Source organism: Mus caroli, unplaced genomic scaffold, assembly GCF_978045245.1.
Source record: "Mus caroli unplaced genomic scaffold, Mus_caroli_1 scaffold_4, whole genome shotgun sequence".
NCBI classification, from domain to species: Eukaryota; Metazoa; Chordata; class Mammalia; order Rodentia; family Muridae; genus Mus; species Mus caroli.
The window spans coordinates 37,589,257-37,607,881 of record NW_028227259.1 but is presented as its reverse complement, the minus strand read 5'-3'; the positions used below and the strand labels follow the sequence as shown (position 1 = coordinate 37,607,881).

The 18,625-nt window shown below is 51.5% G+C and overlaps 1 protein-coding gene across 2 annotated transcripts; it reads left to right on the top strand.

The window, feature by feature from the left end:
• Nucleotides 1-1,606: 1,606 nt before the first annotated feature.
• On the top strand, nucleotides 1,607-13,842 carry Lrpap1 (LDL receptor related protein associated protein 1). 2 transcript variants are annotated; one of them, XM_021163335.3, is made up of 8 exons: nucleotides 1,607-1,875; nucleotides 4,927-5,071; nucleotides 7,575-7,696; nucleotides 8,569-8,689; nucleotides 9,142-9,300; nucleotides 11,015-11,097; nucleotides 12,030-12,206; nucleotides 13,449-13,842. In XM_021163335.3, exons 1-8 carry the CDS (start codon nucleotides 1,663-1,665, stop codon nucleotides 13,509-13,511), a joined length of 1,083 nt encoding a protein of 360 aa, XP_021018994.1. In that variant the 5' UTR covers nucleotides 1,607-1,662; the 3' UTR covers nucleotides 13,512-13,842. The 2 variants fall into 2 exon arrangements, with proteins under 2 accessions (XP_021018994.1, XP_085692760.1); XM_085836634.1 differs by having other exon boundaries at nucleotides 13,433-13,842.
• Nucleotides 13,843-18,625: the final 4,783 nt, after the last annotated feature.

Below are 18,625 nucleotides of genomic sequence, written 5' to 3'. Positions count from 1 at the left end.
AAGCCTGGCGGTGGTGGCGCACGCCTTTGATCCCAGCACTTGGGAGGCAGAGGCAGGCGGATTTCTGAGTTCAAGGCCAACCTGGTCTATAGAGTGAGTTCCAGGACAGCCAGGGCTACACAGAGAAACACTGTCTCAAAAAAAACAAAAAATAAAAAAAAACAAAAAACAAAAAAAAAAACAACAACAAAAAAAGATCTCAGACATTTGGAAGATAGCATCAGGTAGATAGATCTCTTTGAGAGTTCAAGGTTGAGTTCCAGGGCTACTGAGTAAGATCCTGTTTGATCTAAACAACCAGACAAAGACAAAACAACAACAAAAAACCCCCAAAACAAAAACAAAACCCTCTCTCCTATATGAAAAGGAGACATTTTAGGCCGGGCAAAGTGGTGCAAGCCTTTAATCTCAGTATCTGGGAGGCAGAGGCATACAGATCTCTGAGTTTGAGGCTAGTTTGGTCTATATAGTGAATGCCAGGATAACCAGAGCTAACCAAACCAAACCAAAAAAAGATCTCAGAAAACAGGTGCTAACATCTGCAAACCACCAGGGTTCCAGATATACTGAACCCTTTTTGCGGAAACACAAAATACAGCTTAAAAGTATTTAAAAAAAAAAAAAAAAAAAAGCACCACTCCCCCCAAATATCCCTTGTCCTCCATGTATCTCCCCATTGGAGACCCTTTCTGGTTATCACAGAGAAAGGAGCTTCAGTCAGGGAAATGCCTCCACAAGATCCAGCTGTAAGGCATTTTCTCAATTAGTGATCAAGGGGGGAGGTCCCCTTGTGATTGGGACCATCTCTGGGCTGGCAGTCTTGGTTCTATAAGAGAGCAGGCTGAACAAGCCAGGGAAAGCAAGCCAGTAAGGAACATCAATCCATGGCCTCTGCATCAGCTCCTGCTCCCTATCCTGCTTCAGTTCCAGTCCTGACTTCCTTGGTGATGAACAGCAGTATGGAAGTGTAAGCTGAATAAACTCTTTCCTCCCTAACTTGCTTCTTGGTCATGATGTTTGTGCAGGAATAGAAACCCTGACTAAGACACTGGTCATCCTTACCAGACAACTCTTCTGCCTGTCCCTCCTGGGCCCAAACTGCTGGTGCCTGTACCAGACTCCTGGGTTCCTCGAGCACCAAGTTGTCACCAGGCCAGGCCACATCCCCAACAGGCTTGCTGGGCCTCACTATGTCCATTGGATTTTCTCAAGGGCTGCAGGTGCAGAGACTAGGCAAGTGCACAAAGCCTTTCAAACAGAAACCCGGTGGAGGGGAAGTGTCTGGGATGTGTCCCAAAGACGGAGCTGAGATAGCTGCTCCCGGGTTTAATGGGAAAATCATCTCCCGCCGCACTTCTTGTGTGATTACGAGGAGTGGGGCGGTGCGTAAGTGCGCTTTCCCAGCTGCTTCTCCTTTACAGCCCCGCTAGTGAGCTCAGAAGATTGCAACCCCAGCGTGAAAATACCTTGGGATCCTTGCTCTTTGCCGGTGGTGGGCAGGGCGTAGCCAGAGACCGAAAAGTGGGCAGTCACATGGGCGGGGCCTGGGCTGGGTGGGATCGGATTGAGAAGGGAGGCGGGCCCTCGCGGGGACCGATTGATGGGCGGGGCTGCAGGTGGGCGGTCCTACAAGACCCAGACCTGTCAGTCTGCCAGAGGAAGATGGCGCCTCGAAGAGAGAGGGGCTCTACGCTGCCCCGGCTCCAACTGCTAGTGCTGTTGTTGCTGCCGCTGATGCTTGTGCCCCAGCCCATAGCAGGCCATGGCGGCAAGTACTCGCGGGAGAAGAACGAGCCCGAGATGGCCGCCAAGCGCGAGTCCGGGGAGGAGTTCCGCATGGAGAAGCTGAACCAGCTATGGGAGAAGGCCAAGCGGGTGAGCGGGGCCAGGGAGACGCGCGGAGATGGGGGCGAGGTGCTGCGTGTGAGCGAAGAAGACCAGGGCCCTGATCGAGAGGCCAGCATAGCCTCTGGGACGGGGAACGGCCTACCCTTTGTACAGCCCCCCTTTAAATGTCAGGTGGGCCATCTTGACCTCAAAGGCCCTAAAGGAACTTAGGGCCTTTGACCATCTTGACCCAAAGGCCCTAAAGGAACTTAGTGCTGGTTGTAAGGGGCTGTGATTGCCTTTAGTGCAATTAGGGACCCTAAAGAATGAGTGACACCCACCCTTCCTAGCTGTGGACACTTCTGCCCAAAAAGCTAATTTTCCAAAGAGCCAATTCAGATGGAGGTTGGGGGGGGGGGGGGAGGGCTTTCTACCTGGGATCTGGCTTGCAAGTCTTTTCTTTATCTGTATTTACTCCAATGAAAGAAGAAAAACCGTGCCCTGAGATAAGACTGTATGGAGATTGCAGAAGCCCCAGTTGCTAATGGAGCTGGTTAATTTGGGTAAAGCATTTCCTTAGGGGAGTGGAATTCCTTAATATAGGTAAACACTACAGGACGTCTGGGGAATGCTGAAGTTAGATTTGGTAGCTATGCTAATCTCTCTTCCTTTTGAAATGGAGATACCCAGAGCCTGAGGGCTGGCCTGGAACTTGGGTCCCCTCCCAAATTACAGTCCTAGGCTAGGCCTTGGGCTTTTGTTTAAGTATTCCTTCTGAGCCACACTATCTTCCTCTAGAGCTTGCAGAGGGTTGCCCTTTAGCCCTCAAGCTTAAACATTCTTGAGTTTGAGGGGAGAGTAAATAATTTGCAAACTAAGTGATTTTTAAAAGAAAACCGTGTAGAACTTTGGCCCTGGAGGCTTTGAATGGAGAGGTAGTTGGGAGGTCGGCTTCTGGGGAAGGGGAGTGGTGCCTCACAGACTGCTTAGTGGCCAGCCAGTGTCTTTGAGAGACTGCTGCAAGAGAGGGACAAGTGTCCAGCCTGCAAAGGTTTGGGACAGCCCTGTGACCTGGAAAAGCAGTTCAGCTTTTTGGGGGAAGGGTCCCAGAGCAGAGCTGGGAGTGGCTGTGTGAAGAGCATGGGAGCAGTGGGATGAGTGTGCTTCACCTGGGATTACCCAGTAAGACGTGGATGGGGCCACGAAGACTGTTGGGGAAATGTGGTCTGCTGTCCGTAGATGCTGGGATCTCTTTCACTCAGAAGGTGGCCCCCAGTCCCCCACATGCACAGCCAGGTGACTCTCATCCTCTCTGTGCCTTGGTGATCTCTGGGTCCTCCACCATGGCCACTGATCAGTGGCAGCATCAGATTATATTTCTCCTGGTTGCCCACAGTCTGGTGTCACTGTTAGGATGGCTGCTCTCTTCATCCTGTCTAAGCCTTGGGCTGCACATCCTTCCAGCCCTCTAGCCCTACAGTTCTGCAGGGGATTTGCGTTCACTTTTTCTGTTGAACGGAGGGGGATGTTCTTCCAGTGGCTTCCCTTACAGGATGTCCTGTGTCTACTCCCTCCACTTCCAAGGAGCCTAGGCCTTGAGAACACAGGTTGAGTTTTGCTGCTTTTCTTTCTAGACAAGGGAGGCTTCCAGCTGGGTCCTACCTGCTAGGTCACCTGAGCTCAGGGGGAGAGCACCAGGTTCTTATCTTTCATGTAAACATTTGGGGTGGGCCTTCTGCCCTTCCGGGGTGAGGCCCGTATCTGTGCAATCAGCTCCCATCCCTACTGTTTTAAGTAGTTAAAGTGCTCACCTAGACAGCCGGGCGTGGTGGCGCACGCCTTTAATCCCAGCACTCGGGAGGCAGAGGCAGGCGGATTTCTGAGTTCGAGGCCAGCCTGGTCTACAAAGTGAGTGCCAGGACAGCCAGGGCTACACAGAGAAACCCTGTCTCGAAAAACCAAAAAAAAAAAAAAAAAAGTGCTCACCTAGGCCTTTCCTGGGTTGGAGCCTTTGGGGGGTTCTCAATGATCTTCACCATCCAGGAGAAGTTTTATCCTTGTAGTTTATCATGTATGAGGTGGAAGAGAAAGTGTGGCAGAGCTCTTTGCCTTGCCCCATGCCCAGTCCACCTTTAGAAGAGCTGAGGTCTGTCTTGATACCCCAGGGAGTGGAGTCGGGTATGGGAGAGCTCTGCAAAGGCATGGAGCCCACCTCCATCTTGTGAGATTGGGCAGTTTGAGACTTGTGGGAGGAGGGGGGATTGCTTCATGGCAGTCTAGCCCTTCGTGCCCTGACTCTGGCGTTACCCGGTTCCTGTTTCATAGACATACTTAGGATGATGAGCTGTGAGGGGGTTTGGGACATGTCTGTCCTGACTCAGCGATCTGACGTGCCCAGTGTGTTGCAAGATGAAGACTCCTGGGCAGTGTGGGGAGCAAAGGACTCTCCTTGGAGTTGGGGTAGGGAAACCTCTGCAGGTTTACCACATCCTCTCAGAGACCCAAGTCTCGTCCTCTTAAATAAAATGTATTCAGATTACAGGAGCTGACCTCTCAGGTCCCCTGGGAGCAGAGTCCTAACTGATTCTGAGATAGAATCTCTCTGTGGTAGCATGTCTACTTTGTACAAGGCCCTGAATCTGGTCCTAGTACCTCAAAAAAAAAAAAAGTAAGATTATATTGGCAAGGTTTTTTTTATAAATTTAATCTTCTACTATGTGGTGATTCTTTTTTCTTCTCCTATTTCTTGTAAAAATAACTCATTTCCTCACCAAGTCCAGCCCTTCAATGGATATGTATCCTTTACCTGGTCCGTAGCTCCAGGTGTCAGCATGGGAAAGGTGTGGTGCCCCGCTGCAGGAGGCTTCTGACAGCCCTTGGCTTTCTCCTGGACCTGGGATTTCCAGACACACTCAGCTATGTCCCTAGCTGGGCTCCTGACATAGGCGTCATCAGTCTTTGAAGTCCCTGTGTATCTTGTCAGTGACTTCCAGCCCTGTCCACTCTGAACTCCCAGTTCCCCCTCCCCCAGGTCAGTCTTGTTGCCCATGGTACGTCACACATCGGCTTATCGCATGTCGCTCCTTTCTTCTTGGGCAGCTTCATCTGTCTCCTGTGAGGCTGGCCGAGCTGCATTCTGACCTGAAGATACAAGAGAGGGATGAACTCAACTGGAAAAAGCTGAAGGTGGAAGGCTTAGATAAGGATGGGGAGAAAGAAGCAAAACTGATCCACAACCTCAACGGTACCTTCCTATTCTCACAGGGGGGGCGGGGGGGGGGGAGCCACCAGCCCCCAGGCCAAGTTGAGGGACTGGAGTAGGGGGACATTGTGACAGCAAGTGCAGCCTATGAGGTGACTCACCTGAGGACACATGCCCTGGGTTTGCTCAAAAGCTCCAGTGCTGTTTTATGAATATTGGGAGAGAGTCAGGGCTAGGGCCTTGGTACATTGATACCCAGGCAACCAAAGGCTCTGGAGCTGTTTGGCTAGGATGCAAAGGATGCTGTCACCCAGATGAGGAAGTGGGTCTGATCTCAGGCTGTGCTGGCAAGGTGGGTTGTGAGCATTTCCTTGATTTCCTTGTGTGGACATGGAAGATTGGGCAGAGTTTCACATGGCGTATGCATTGTGCATACTTAGTGCACACATGGATCCTTAGGTCTAGAGGATGGGTGTGTGCTCCACTTGGATTCTCCTCCCATCTTCCTCACACCCTCAGCCCACAGTCGGGCATTGATAGGAAGAGTTGGGTTCATTATGTGCCACCCTGTGACATTCGGGACATAGCCCATAGACTGGCCACCAGCTCTTCTGCCTGCCCTGGGCGTGAGGTTCTATCCCTGCTCTGCCACCCACTGGCTAACCAGAGGCACGTTTGACCCCCATCACTGCCACACCCCTGATCCTTGTGCTAACACACTGCTTTCCACATGACCTAGGCATGCCCTGCCTCTCATAGTAGTCCCAAACTGAGGGTAGTGCCCCCTGTAAGGTAGCACTGGTATGCAGAATGGGTGATGGGAGTTAATGTTGGCTGTTACAAGCAACTGAACTATAACCAAGGTTCATACAAGCAGCTTCCTCAGAACTAACCCTCAGTGCTAAGGTCTCTGCTATGGCAGGAGTTGCTCTTTATAGAGTCCCTTCCTCAGGCGTGATGGTGAATGTGAAGTTGGCTCCCTAGGAGAGGAGGCTGGGAGCTGCCAGAAGGAAGTGGGCAGCCAGCTCTGCAGAGATAGAGTTGGGCTAAGAAATAGAGGAACGCAGAAGGCCAGGAAGAGAGCTGGTGACCACCGTCCTCTGGCTTAGCCAGTGTCCTGGGTGGGGTTAGCTTCTTCCAGCTTGACAGGGTCTGGCTCATAGAGCAGCAGACCTGACAGGATTAGGAGCTGACACATGAAGTTGACCCTTCTAAGCCCTTGGTGGAGCTCTTGCTGCCGGAGATGGGTGCAGGACACCTTCTGGGTGTGGTCCATTTGGGCCCTCCCTTCACTGCTCAAGTCATTGTCAATACTGGCCCCTCATCTAGGGGACCAAAACGCAGGGTCCAGACCCAGAACCTGGGTCTAAGAAACAGATGCTGCTGGTAATCATATGGAAGGGTTGGGCCCCTTAACTATAACCAGCTCTACCTGGGCCAGGCCAGATCCTTAAGGGCTAGTCTCATGGGAACTGCATCATCTAGACCCTCGGGTCCAGTGCAAAACCCCACATGGACTCAGTCCTGTGGGGAAGCTGTTCAGGGACATGCCCACTGCCATTCCCAGGGCTGCCTCATTCCCCAGGCTGGGCCTGGACACTGCAGGGAACTTCTGTGAGTTGCTCAGCTCCCTGGGACTCCATTTCATACAGAGCTTAGCACTCCAGGGTTCGGAGCTTGCTCAGTCTCAACTCTGAACAGTCTTGAGCAATTTGCCTATGGGCCCGAGTCTAATGGAGCTCGTGTTCCCCACTTATCTAGTTCTCCTCCTACCCTAACCCACCCTGGGCACCAGGGCTACCAGGTTGGATGAAGGCCCAAGAAAATACTGGGATCACCAGCTTAGAGATGACAAAGTAACACCACAGAAATTCTGTACCCTTTCCAGAGAAGACAGGGTCACAGGTGAGGGACAGATCCTCAGCAGCTAAGCAGAAGTTAGGCCTAGGAGTCTCTCTGCCCTTAAGAGCAGGGATCAAGCAAGCCCTCTCACCAAGCAGGCATGGGTGGCTTCACGTGGTATGCAAGTTCCAGGGTAGTCTGGCTGGCAGGGGCATGGAAGTTACAGGACAGTCATTTTTGAAGTCAGTTGGCAGGTTTGCCCATTCTGTGTTAGTGACAAAGGGTGCCAAAAGGGCTGTGGGCATGCATAGAGCCTGGACATCTCAGAGGCTAGGTGCCTATTGGCCAGCCTCTCCTAGCCATCACCCTGACACTCAGGAGACTGCTCAGTCCAAACATCAGCACATACCCTCCCTGCCCATGAGCTCCTGATTCAGGAGAGCTCAAGCAGGGAGCATCTGTGATGGAACCCAGGATGCCTTGTGAGTCCCTGGCCTTGGGAACCTAAGCTGGTGCGTGTCTTCCCCAGATCTCGTGTAGCCACTGGTGTGTGTGTGTGTGTGTGTGTGTGTGTGTGTGTGTGTGTGTGTGTGAAAGGAATCTTCTAGAAAAGGAGAAGCAGACTCATCAGACAGGCTCCTGTGGCAGCTTCTGCCTAGTAAGGGAGACAGTGTCCAATAAAAATCAAATGCCCCCTCTCTAGTCATCCTGGCCAGATACGGACTCGATGGGAGGAAGGACACCCAGATGGTGCACAGCAACGCCCTCGATGAAGACACCCAGGATGAGCTGGGGGACCCCAGGCTGGAAAAACTGTGGCACAAGGTACCACCTGCCATTTTCCCCCTTGTCTTCTGAAACACGTGCCGATGATGTGGGACTGGGGGGCTCTGTCTGCTGTCACCTTTACACCAACTCAGGCTGCTGGCTTCACCGCGAGACATGATCTGTGCACATATTCTCTTTTCTGTGAAGTCTGAGCTGTCCTGGTTGGTTACTCTTGCTCAGCAGAGCTGCTCCTAGCTGTCAGGACTGCAGTCTTAGATGTGCTCTTCATGGTGTGTGGCTAAATCACACAGTTATCAGTCAGGTCAGGTAGCTGTGTTTCCTTTCTTTGGTCTGGTCTGTGGTCTTGCTTCTGGGCTTAGGAAAGGAACCCTCAGCTGTGTACAGATGTTGGTGTGGGCTCATGATACCGTGATTGGGAAAGTGGGCAGTACTGGGTCTGGCCCACCTTTGCTTTGTGGTGCAGACAAAGCAAAGAGCACAGGTGTGGGGTGAACCTTGGGATATGGCATTGGTTCAGTGCCACAGGTTCACTTGGTCCAGCTCCTGGGATAGCCTGTCTGGGTTACACTGATCTGGTCCCTGCTGGACTATTAGGAAGGCCCTGCTGTTCTCAGTGTGTACACAGTGGGAAGAGTTAAGCAGATGTAGGCCCCTTCTTCAGAGTCCTTCTCTGTCCAGTCCTGTCAAATCGGGACTTCAAGGAACAGAGGCACTGCCCATCAGGAGCTTCCAAATTGATTTTTCTTTTCCTGGTGCACACACCTAGGAGAGGATCACAAGGCTTGCAGGGGGTAAGAACAGCCCCAAGTTCTTTGCCCTGGAGCAAGGATACAGCTGATAGGTGCCTGAACTCCTTGGGGTGTGCTGATGACCGGACAGACATGGTCACCCAGGCTGTTTCCTCTTAGGCAAAGACATCAGGGAAATTCTCCAGTGAAGAGCTGGACAAGTTGTGGAGAGAGTTTCTGCATTACAAAGAGAAGATCCACGAGTACAATGTGCTGCTAGACACAGTGAGCCGAGCTGAAGGTTCGTCCGCCTACACCCGAGTGTTCTGGGCGGGCACAGTGGGACACGGTTGCCTTGGGTTGTGGAACACTTCTCTTATGTTTCTACCCATGTTCATGAATGCATACGGTTTTTATATCAGTCAGTACAGCTATACAGATTGCTTCTGGGGTGACTGAGGTGCCCTGATGTAACAGGCCACCACTCTAACCTAATCCAGCTACCGTGAGTTCTAAGTAGTGTGACCTTGCCAAGTAGGAGGCCTGAGAATGTAGGAGGCATTAGGGACCATGGAGACTGCTGGGGCAAGCCTTGGATACAGGTGCTGAGACATCCGCACTTAGATGCTTTGAGAAAGCACATCCATTAGCTAGCTCTGAGAGCTGCAGAGGTATGGCCCGTGGGTGGACGTGGAGCCATCTTGGCCACTAAGATGCCAGTTCTTGTCAAACATTCTGTGTCTTGTTCCACAGAAGGTTATGAGAACCTTCTCAGTCCCTTGGACATGGCCCACATCAAGAGCGACACCCTGACCAGCAAGCACAGTGAGCTGAAGGACAGACTGCGCAGTATCAACCAGGGCCTGGACCGCCTGAGGAAGGTCAGCCACCAGGGCTATGGCTCCACCACTGGTAAGCCCTGGGGACAGGTGCATGGGCCCAGGAGTATCTAGGAGACTTGTCATACTCAGTTGTCAGTGGCCTGTCCTGGGCCCCACTTCCTGGAGCTGTAATATAAGTGTCTAGGCTGGGAACTGGAAAGATGGCTCAGCGATTCAGAGTACTGGCCTACTGCAGAGGACCTGGGTTCTATCTCCAGCACCCACATAGCAGCTCACAACTATCTGTAACTCCAGGCCCAGGCGATCCAGTGCCCTCTAATGGCCTCCGTGGGCACTGTTTGCCTATGGTACACAGACATACGTGCAGGCAAAATGTTCATGCATATAAAATAAAGGTTAATTTTTTTAAAAATGTTCTGGGTCGGCCATCAGTCCTGTCATCAAACTTATTTTGATAAGAGAGTAGCAGAGTGGCCCTCCATCCAGGCTGTCTTTCAGCCTTGGTAAACATCACACAGGAGTGTCTCTGAATCCCCTTGCCAGTGGAGCCCAGTCTGGGATAGCTAAAGGCCCATGCTGGCCTATGGCCCTTGTATCAAGCAGGGTGCCAGCTTCTGCTGCAGTGACAACCCCACCCTCTCAAGACTTACATGAGGGCTGGAGAGATGGCTCAGTGGGTAAGAGCACCCGACTGCTCTTCCAAAGGTCCGGAGTTCAAATCCCAGCAACCACATGGTGGCTCATAACCATCTGTAACGAGATCTGACTCCCTCTTCTGGAGTGTCTGAAGACAGCGACAGTGTACTTACATATAATAATAATAATAATAATAATAATAATAATAATAATAATAATAATAATAATAAAAGACTTACATGAGTACTAGGGCCAGGCTTGCTGTCTATCCCTGGGGCTCCAGGAGGCAGTGGCATTGTGGGGGGTTGGGGGCAGGGCTAGTTTTGTGTCCAGCAATAGACAAAGTCCTCCATGAACAGCCTTAGACAGCATGGGCCCAGGCAAACCTTCTGGGGAGCACCTGCAAGGCCTTGCAGGCATGGTGTGCTCTTGTGGGGCTGGTCTCAAGGACTGTTGTGAAGTCATTGCTCCCTCTCCAGAGATTGCGTGCTGTAGAGATGACCAGTCTGTCTCAGGCCAGTGGGGCTATAAAAGGGAGCCTGGCCATGGTCAGTGTTAGTTGTCATCACTTTCTCTATCCACCATCCTGCCCTCCATGGGCCATCTCCTAGAGAGCTGCATCTAAAAAGTCCCTTGGCTTCTTCCACTGGCCTGCCTGTGGGAGTATAGGCCTAACTCCTATATTCTCTGGAGAACCAGGGTTCTCTTGGGTCATGGATGGGAAAGGGCCCTGTGGACAGCAGGATTTTCTGAGGCCAGGGAACCTAGTCTAGGGATCATGGGAGCTAAAATGTGAATGGGCAAACCTCAGCCTTGACTTGGTAACAGCCCTCCCTAGTGCCCAGCTGGATCTTCATGGTCCTGTCATACCGGTGCTCTCAGTCACACCCCCTCAATTGAGAGCCAGGAGCAGGCTGATGGCCCTGGGCAGGGGTAGCAGGTGATTCTGGGTCTAGAGCATGTGACCCCCTCCACTGGTGTCGTCGGGTTTCAATCGAGCTGCAGCTAAGCTGTGAGCACAGACCAGGTACTTAGTGCTCCCAAGTTGCAACCCACACTATTCCCTTGGGATGACACAAGCCACTTGGCCCCCAGCACCGAGGTGTGTCCTGACTTGCCACCTATAGACAGCCCTTGCTCTCCTGCAGAGTTTGAAGAGCCCCGGGTGATAGATCTGTGGGACCTGGCTCAGTCTGCCAACTTCACTGAGAAGGAACTGGAGTCATTCAGGGTAAGGAAACTGGGACAAAGCTGTGTCGCCTTCTGTTGTGGTCTCTAATGGGGCCAGGTTCTCTGTTCCTTTTCCTCATCCACAGTGCGTTTGTGTTCTTGTCCTGACCCTTTCCCTTCCTGCCCCTTTGCCTCTGCAGTCCCCGTCATCCTGGTCGGCAGTCAAGTGGTAGCAGGCGGGCACACGCCACTCACGCCAGCAGTGCCAGTGCTTCCTGTGTGCAGCATGGTGGGGTGGCCTGTCCCGCTCTGTGCTGTGACGGCTGAGAGGGATGAACGGCCATGTGCCTGGCCCAGGATGCGGTGTGGGAGGAACTCCAGGAAGCTGATGGGGGCAATATCTTCTAAATGGGATTGTTGAGAGTTTCTTGCTATTTAGAGTAGGATAGGACATGCTTGGGACCTGTATAGTCAAGGTCCCCAAGTCATCCAAGACTTCTCCAGCGTGTCTGTGCCCAAGGAGCTCCAGAGGTGGCGTTTTTGGAGGCCACCACTGACCCCTCAGTGATCACTGGACCCAGGAGGTAAAAGGGAGCAGGCAGGGAACATTCCAGCAGCAGGCAACCTGTGAGAAGCAAAGGAGCCCTAAGGGGCAGGGGCACTGAGGTGGACACAAGGCCATCCTCACAAGGGTGTAGCTTTTGTGGCCCTGGGAAGAGACCTTAGATCCCCAAATCCAGCCTGCCTTAGTTATGATCTCCTGAAGGTGGAAGATGGGTGACCATCCCGAGTCATCGGGAAAGAAGGTATCCAGGGATGGGAGTTCAAAGGTCTCCGCTGCCATCAGGTTCTGGTGGACAATAGCAGTAAGCATGTGCAGCCCTCAGGCGTGCAGCCCAGGAGTTGCCAGCCGTGGCCTGGACTATCGGTGGATAAGAGACAGGCACCTCAAGGCTCCAACTGCGGGGAGACGAAGTTCCTGATGTGTTCTAGGAGGAGCTCAAGCACTTCGAGGCCAAAATTGAAAAGCACAACCACTACCAGAAGCAGCTGGAGATTTCCCATCAGAAGCTGAAGCACGTGGAGAGCATCGGCGACCCCGAGCACATCAGCCGCAACAAGGAGAAGTACGTGCTGCTGGAGGAGAAGACCAAGGAGCTGGGCTACAAGGTGGGGATGCCGTCCTCCACTCCTCTGTCCCTGCGCCCAGTCCTGTTAAGCCTTCCCTTGGTTCTTAGACAAACATGACCTCCTGACTCAGGGAAACACAAATGCAGTTCATTGGAACTGTGAGTGGCTGGGTATTCAGCATGGGAGATGCTCAGCAGACACTGTGCCTGTAGACAACATGTCAGATCAGATGTACATGCCTGTAGATAGACATGGAAGGCAGCCAGCATTGTAGCAGCCAAGGGAGCCTCTGGACAGGGAGCTGTTTCCTGGCCTGCTGAGGTGTGGGCTTGGATCCCAGACTGGCCACATGGGGATATGACATAGGTGGCCTGCAGAGGCAGTGGGGTCCCCAGGAGCCCTTTAAGAAACAATCTCTGGGTTAGTGGAGGCAGAACAGTGCGAACAAGCAAAGGCAGACCAGCTGTGTCAACAGTCCCCACATGTGCTGGGAACCCCCGAGGACACCTTGTCTCATGAAATCTGGGGCTGTGGCCAGCATGGGCGATTCCCTCCTGTACCTTCTCAGGTTGAGCAGAGAGTTAACTGCACAAAGATAAATAAGCTCTGAGAAGTGGAATAGTGCATAGAACAGCAGGAGCCTAAATCTCTAGGGCTCAGAGGCCATTGTTGAGGTTACCATAGGATTTGGGGGTTTTCACAGGACTAAAATTCAAGCACATTCGTGGCTGCCCTGGCCACTAAGAGACTTGTTGCAATGAGGGACCCTGTGAATCTGGAACATCAACTAGGGGTGCCAGGACCCCATAGTATGCTTTGAGACCTACCAGCTACTGACATCAAACCACAGGTCACGTATGAAGGGTAGTGCTAGCAGCTGTCAGTGAGAGAACTCATTAAAACCACAGATCAAGCCAGGTCCGTGTCTGGAAGGTCAGTATGGCTGTTTGTGCCCTTGTGGAATTAAGGGATCAGTAGAGTTCTCTGTGACCCCCTGTAGGCATCCACCGCTGTGAGGAAGAGTCACAGCCTTCAGGGCCACCATAGAGTCTCCACAGTGTCATTGTCTTTTGGGGTGATCTGCTTCCAGCTGTTTGTTTTTTAGCATTCCTTCTGTTTTTGAGTCTGCGCTGAGCTCTGTCCTTACTTATGACATGGTCTGGGTGGCTATGTAGTGGAAGATGAGCCAGAGTGTGTAGTACTGGATTTCAGCTGTCTCATGTGATCTCGTGATAGCAGGCTTGCCATGGTGTCCCCGCTGACAGGTGTCCCCTTATACAGGTGAAGAAGCATCTACAAGACCTGTCCAGCAGGGTCTCGAGGGCTCGGCACAATGAGCTCTGAGGACCAGAAGCTACCAGCAGCAGCCTAGAGAGAACACTTGAAGACACCGGGAGCTGTCAGCATGTCATCGGCTTGCATAGACCTGAGGTGACTGGTGTGGCTGACCACTGTGGCAAGGAGGATCCCTTGAAATACCAAGCTGATCCTACAGTGGCTGGCAAGGACTTATTTTCTTTCAAGCAAGTGTAGTTGTCACCACCCTGGACAAGGGCCTTGGGTACCGCTACTGGCCTCCGAGCTGCAGCAAAACAGTTTATATTGAAATCACATAAACCTGTCTGCCACTGGAAACGTTCTGTACGGAGTCCTTAAATACATGGCAGAATTTTGAGCCCTGGAGTCCTTGCCTGGTATCTCGAAGGATGGGTCCATTGAGCCATGGCAAATGAAGTTACAGATGAAAGGGGGAAGGGGAAGCCTAGTCTACCCCCCTGGAAGCATTTCCACACCCCCCCCCCCCCCTGCTTCACGCACCCTCTCCCTCTCTGGGGATCTGGCCCCAGACAGTTTTAAATCAAGAGATTTCAGGACAAAGATGGCAGAGGTGAAAGCCTGCAGGTCTTGTAGGGCAAACATTTTCTGCCCCCACCCCCACCCCCAAAAGACCTTGATCGGCTTCCATATCCAGATCCAGTCTCTGTTCCCTCACACAGAATGCCAAAATTTTGTCTGACCCCAGCAGCTGATCCTGGAAGATCAGGCCATTGAGTTTGTTAGCTGCTGAATCTCAGCTCAGAAATTGGAATCTGCCTATCAGGGGTGCGCAGTTAACCATGTTTAAGAATATCAAAGCCTGAAAGAGGCTCAGTGAGTAAAATGTTCATACAGCAAGCTTGAGGTCTACAGTTTGGATCTGCAGAGCCTTGGTGTGTTTACTTACCTGCAGTCCCAGCACTTGAGAGGCAGAGAAAGTTTATCCCAGCCAAATAAACAAAGGTGGAGTATATGGGAGAAGGCACTCTCCCACTCTCTGATGTGTGCACACACTTACATGTGTACCTGTACACAAGTGACCACTCATAGATACTCCTATATGGGTGAAACCCCCAGGGCATCATGCAAGAAGCCCGTGGGTTAAGGACAGCAGCCGCAAGGAACAGCAGGCAGTGTGGTTCCCTTACCCATGCTGTGTCTGCCACCATCCAGGCCAGCTGGGATGTGTCCCTCTGCGCACTAGTAGATATCTTCCCAGAACCCTCAGCAGTTTCTGAGGCCCAGAGAAATTCTTGTTGCTAGGGTCTCAGCTCTGCCTTTCTGGTTCAGCCCAACACCAAAGCCTCCTGTGCCTCACAGCCCAGGGGACTGGGATAGACACTGGGCCTTGGATACCAGGCTCAGAGTCAACTGCTGGGGGAGTGCCTGGCTGTCAGATGCACCTTCACTAATGTTTGTCTCCATCCCTAGAGCCAGAGGCCATGGCTGCATGCTAAGGCTTAGAAATGGGCACGTTGAATAACGTAGCAGTACACAGCCCAGTGAACCATCTCAGAGTGAGTAATAGAGAGCCCACAGCTATGTTAGGGAGAGGTGTGATCTGTGTGGGAGCTGCCTGCTTCTGGAGCAGATCTCTAGTCAGGAGGCCACTCCTGACTAAGCTCTCAGAAATCAGACCCTGCAAACCTCCCTGGGTGAGTGTGACTCCCACCGCAAGGGAACCTCAAGCTACAAACTTAGATGCGGTTCTGGCTAGCAGGCTCTGCCACCTAGCAACAGTGACTGAAAGTCCTCAGGCTGACAGGTCACCAGTCACAATGTGGTAAAGGAGAACAGGTTCCTGCAAGTTGTCCTCTCACTATGGGTGCTACGGCACATGGGTTCACACAATGAATAAAATGTCTTTTAAAGCATTCTTTCTGGGGAAAATGACCTGTGTCCTACTTGTCCAACCCAAAGCTAAGGTCCTATGACCACAGGGTGACTCACAGTTAAAGAATGACAGCAGAAAGGAGCCAGCAGGTCGGTGGGTAGATGGCATAGATGCTGGATGACCTGTGGGGAGACACTGGGATGCAGGGACCTGAGTGGCACTTGTAGATTCAAGAGAGGCGACTGGGTTGACAAAAGAGTGTCTTCACAGTAAAAGGAGCTGGAGCCACTTGGCTCACTGGGGAAAATTAAGGTCCCCTTGCTTCAGACACAATGCAAAATGGGTCATAGGCGGTGTGCAAACCATGCTGATAAGAACTAGGAGATGATGAGGGTTGTGGGGTACACACCTTTGATCCCAACACTCAGGAGGCAAAGGCAGCCTGAGTTCAAGGCCAGCCTGGTCTACAGAGGGAGTTCCAGAAAACCTGTCTCCAACCGCAACAACAAAACCAGGAAAAATGGTTTTCCTGAAGTTAGGCCAAGCTCTTAAATGGGCTGATGGTCTACTTGAGAAAAGTTTGTTGGACTCATCAGAATTGGAAATCTGCTCAGTAAAGTTTCCACGAAGGAAGTCAGCAGAAAATGAAGGGCTGGGGCTCCACTAGCAAAGTACCCATTTAGCATGCGCAGAGCCCTGTGGTCAGTCCCCCAACCTCATGAACTGGGTATAGTGCACACACCTGTAATCTCAGTACTGAGGAAGTGGAGGCAGGAGGATCAGAAGTTCAAGTTATCCTGAGCACAGGAGATCTTACATCCAAGAAGGAAATATTTGTAGTATATCAGAAATGGCTAATCTAAACTGCATAGAGAATTGTCCAGCCAGTTCTTTTTTAAAGAGCAAAAGGATCACATAGACTCTTCACCAGTGAAGATATCCACATGGTCAGCAGCACGAGAAGGGGCAGCTGACTGTACAGGTGGTGGGGAACTGCAGATTCTCCCAGTGTGATGCTCCTAAATACCACTCCCTTAGGACGTCTGAGTGCAGAGTCCCCAGCTGGGTATGAATATGTATACGTGTGTGTGTGCACGCGTGCGTGTGTGCACACATGCAGTGGAGTGTGCTGTGGTGAAACTACACCACCCTACCATACATCCTGCACTGGCACTATCATGTATGCATGTCCTAAGACAAGAATACCATAGCAAGTTCACTCCTAGCTGTTCTAGCTGTAAGCAACCTGACTGAGCAGAAAGTGAGAGGCATAACGTATGGTGTGCTTGTGAGCCGGGACAGTATCTAAATGTGTGAACCTCAGCACCGTGCTGAGTTAGCTCTAGAAATGGGTTCCAAAGCATCAGTTATGCACCGTTTCTTCAGTTCCTGATGCTCCTGAAGATGAAGGCTTCAAGTCAAGAAAGAAAACATGGGACTCAGGCCAGGAGAGGTGCTCGAAGGTTGTGATACCAACAGCAGCCAACAGCTCTTCCCTGGGATAGTTCAGAAGCTTGGAGAAGAGACTCACCACCAACCAAAAAATGTTTGCAGCCTGATTTGGGATATTCTGAGATGAGACCACACAGTTAGAGCAGTGTTGACCATGTATGAATGGTGGTCACAGGAAGTTGCATTCCAAGGATAACTGTTTAGCAAGGAGGGGAGAGTAGAGACGCTGGGCATCGCTGCCCTGGAGTTCTCGGTCACGTGACCAGAGCTGCATGCAGCAAGCACAGGACATGGGCACACAGAGGCACAGACCATCCTCGTGGGCCACGTGAAGAATGGGTGGGCTGAACCTAGACTGACAGGTGACCTCAAGATGGCCATGCTCATAGAGTGACATGATAACAAGAAATCTTCAGACAGTTGAAATTGGAGGATGGGTGGGGTTGCAATCTTTAGTAGCAAGTCTGGATCTAGGTGCTGGGTGTGTGGCTGAGCAGGTGGTATGCTTGCTTGCTTAGCACACATGAAGCCCTGGTTTGGTCCCTGGCAGCATAAGCTGAGCGTGGTGGTACAAGCCTGTAGTCCTGGTGCTTGGAAGATAGGCATAGGAAGATCGGCATAGGAAGATCAGAAGTTCAGGTCATCCTTGGCTATATGGTGGATCTGAGGCTGGCTTGAGCTACATGAGATCCTATCTTGCTACAAAAAAAAAAAAAAAAAAAAAAAAAAAAACCTCTGATGGCAAACATTATTAGCAAGTGTTCGTCTATGCTATCTTAATAAACAGCCCAATTCAAAAAAGCTAAAAGCAGGACACGCAGAGGGGCCGTTCTGAGTTACAGAGTGCCTGAGAATCTGCGGTTCCTTTGATCACGAGGGAAATGAAAATAGGAGCACCACCAACATACACCCTGACGGCAGCAGGCACATCTACCCAGTCCTCTAGACACTCAGCTTTGACAACAAATGAGGAAGAAAGATGTGCACCTGCTCAGCCTCCACCCACCAGGGGGCAGCATCTTGTAGCAGGACAAACCACCTGAGCCTCCACACCCATCAGCAATGTCCAACTGCCCAGCAAGGTCCACATGCACAGTGAGTTACCAGATACGCTGGATCTCAATGGCAGCGTGGCTTCTCCCAGTGATTGATGGCAGGTGGGCGGGGTGGAGGTATGGCTTCTCAGTAGGCAATGCCTACTTAGAATGCCATTTATATGAAATAAAATTGTTGCCATATGTGGTGTGTGTGTGTGTGTGTTTAAATGTGTGGGTAAATGTGGGGAGGCTACCTAGTCACATGTGTGTGCACTTATGTGGCGGCCCAAAGTTGATACTGGATGTTTTTCTTAATTGTGTGCACAAAATTTGGGTCAGTCTCTATCTGAACCTGGAATTCACTAATCCTGCCATATCTTCCAATATGGCAGTGTATCTGGTATGCCATCGATATGCCAGCTTCCTCCTGAGGAAGTTTTCCAAGGGCTGGGATGACAGAAGGGCCACCACACCCGCCTACATTTTTGTGAGCACCGGGGATCTGAACTCTAGTTCTCCTGTTTATTCTGAAAGAGTCCTGATTGTCCCAAAACACACCAATTTAGCTAGGCTGCCTCAGATTCCTGGCAGTCATTTTTGCTCAGCTCCCCATGAGCTGGTATCACTGATGGACACACACATGCACACACACACACACACACACACACACTCAGTTCCTAAACTTTTAACTCCCTGAAGACAGTCATATATGAGGAGCTGTGTCAGCAGCCAGTGATGTCCTTGTGCTAGCCAGTGGACACCTGTGGGTGGCATGAGCTACCTGCCAACACCAGGGGCCTCGAAGGAACAAGATGCTT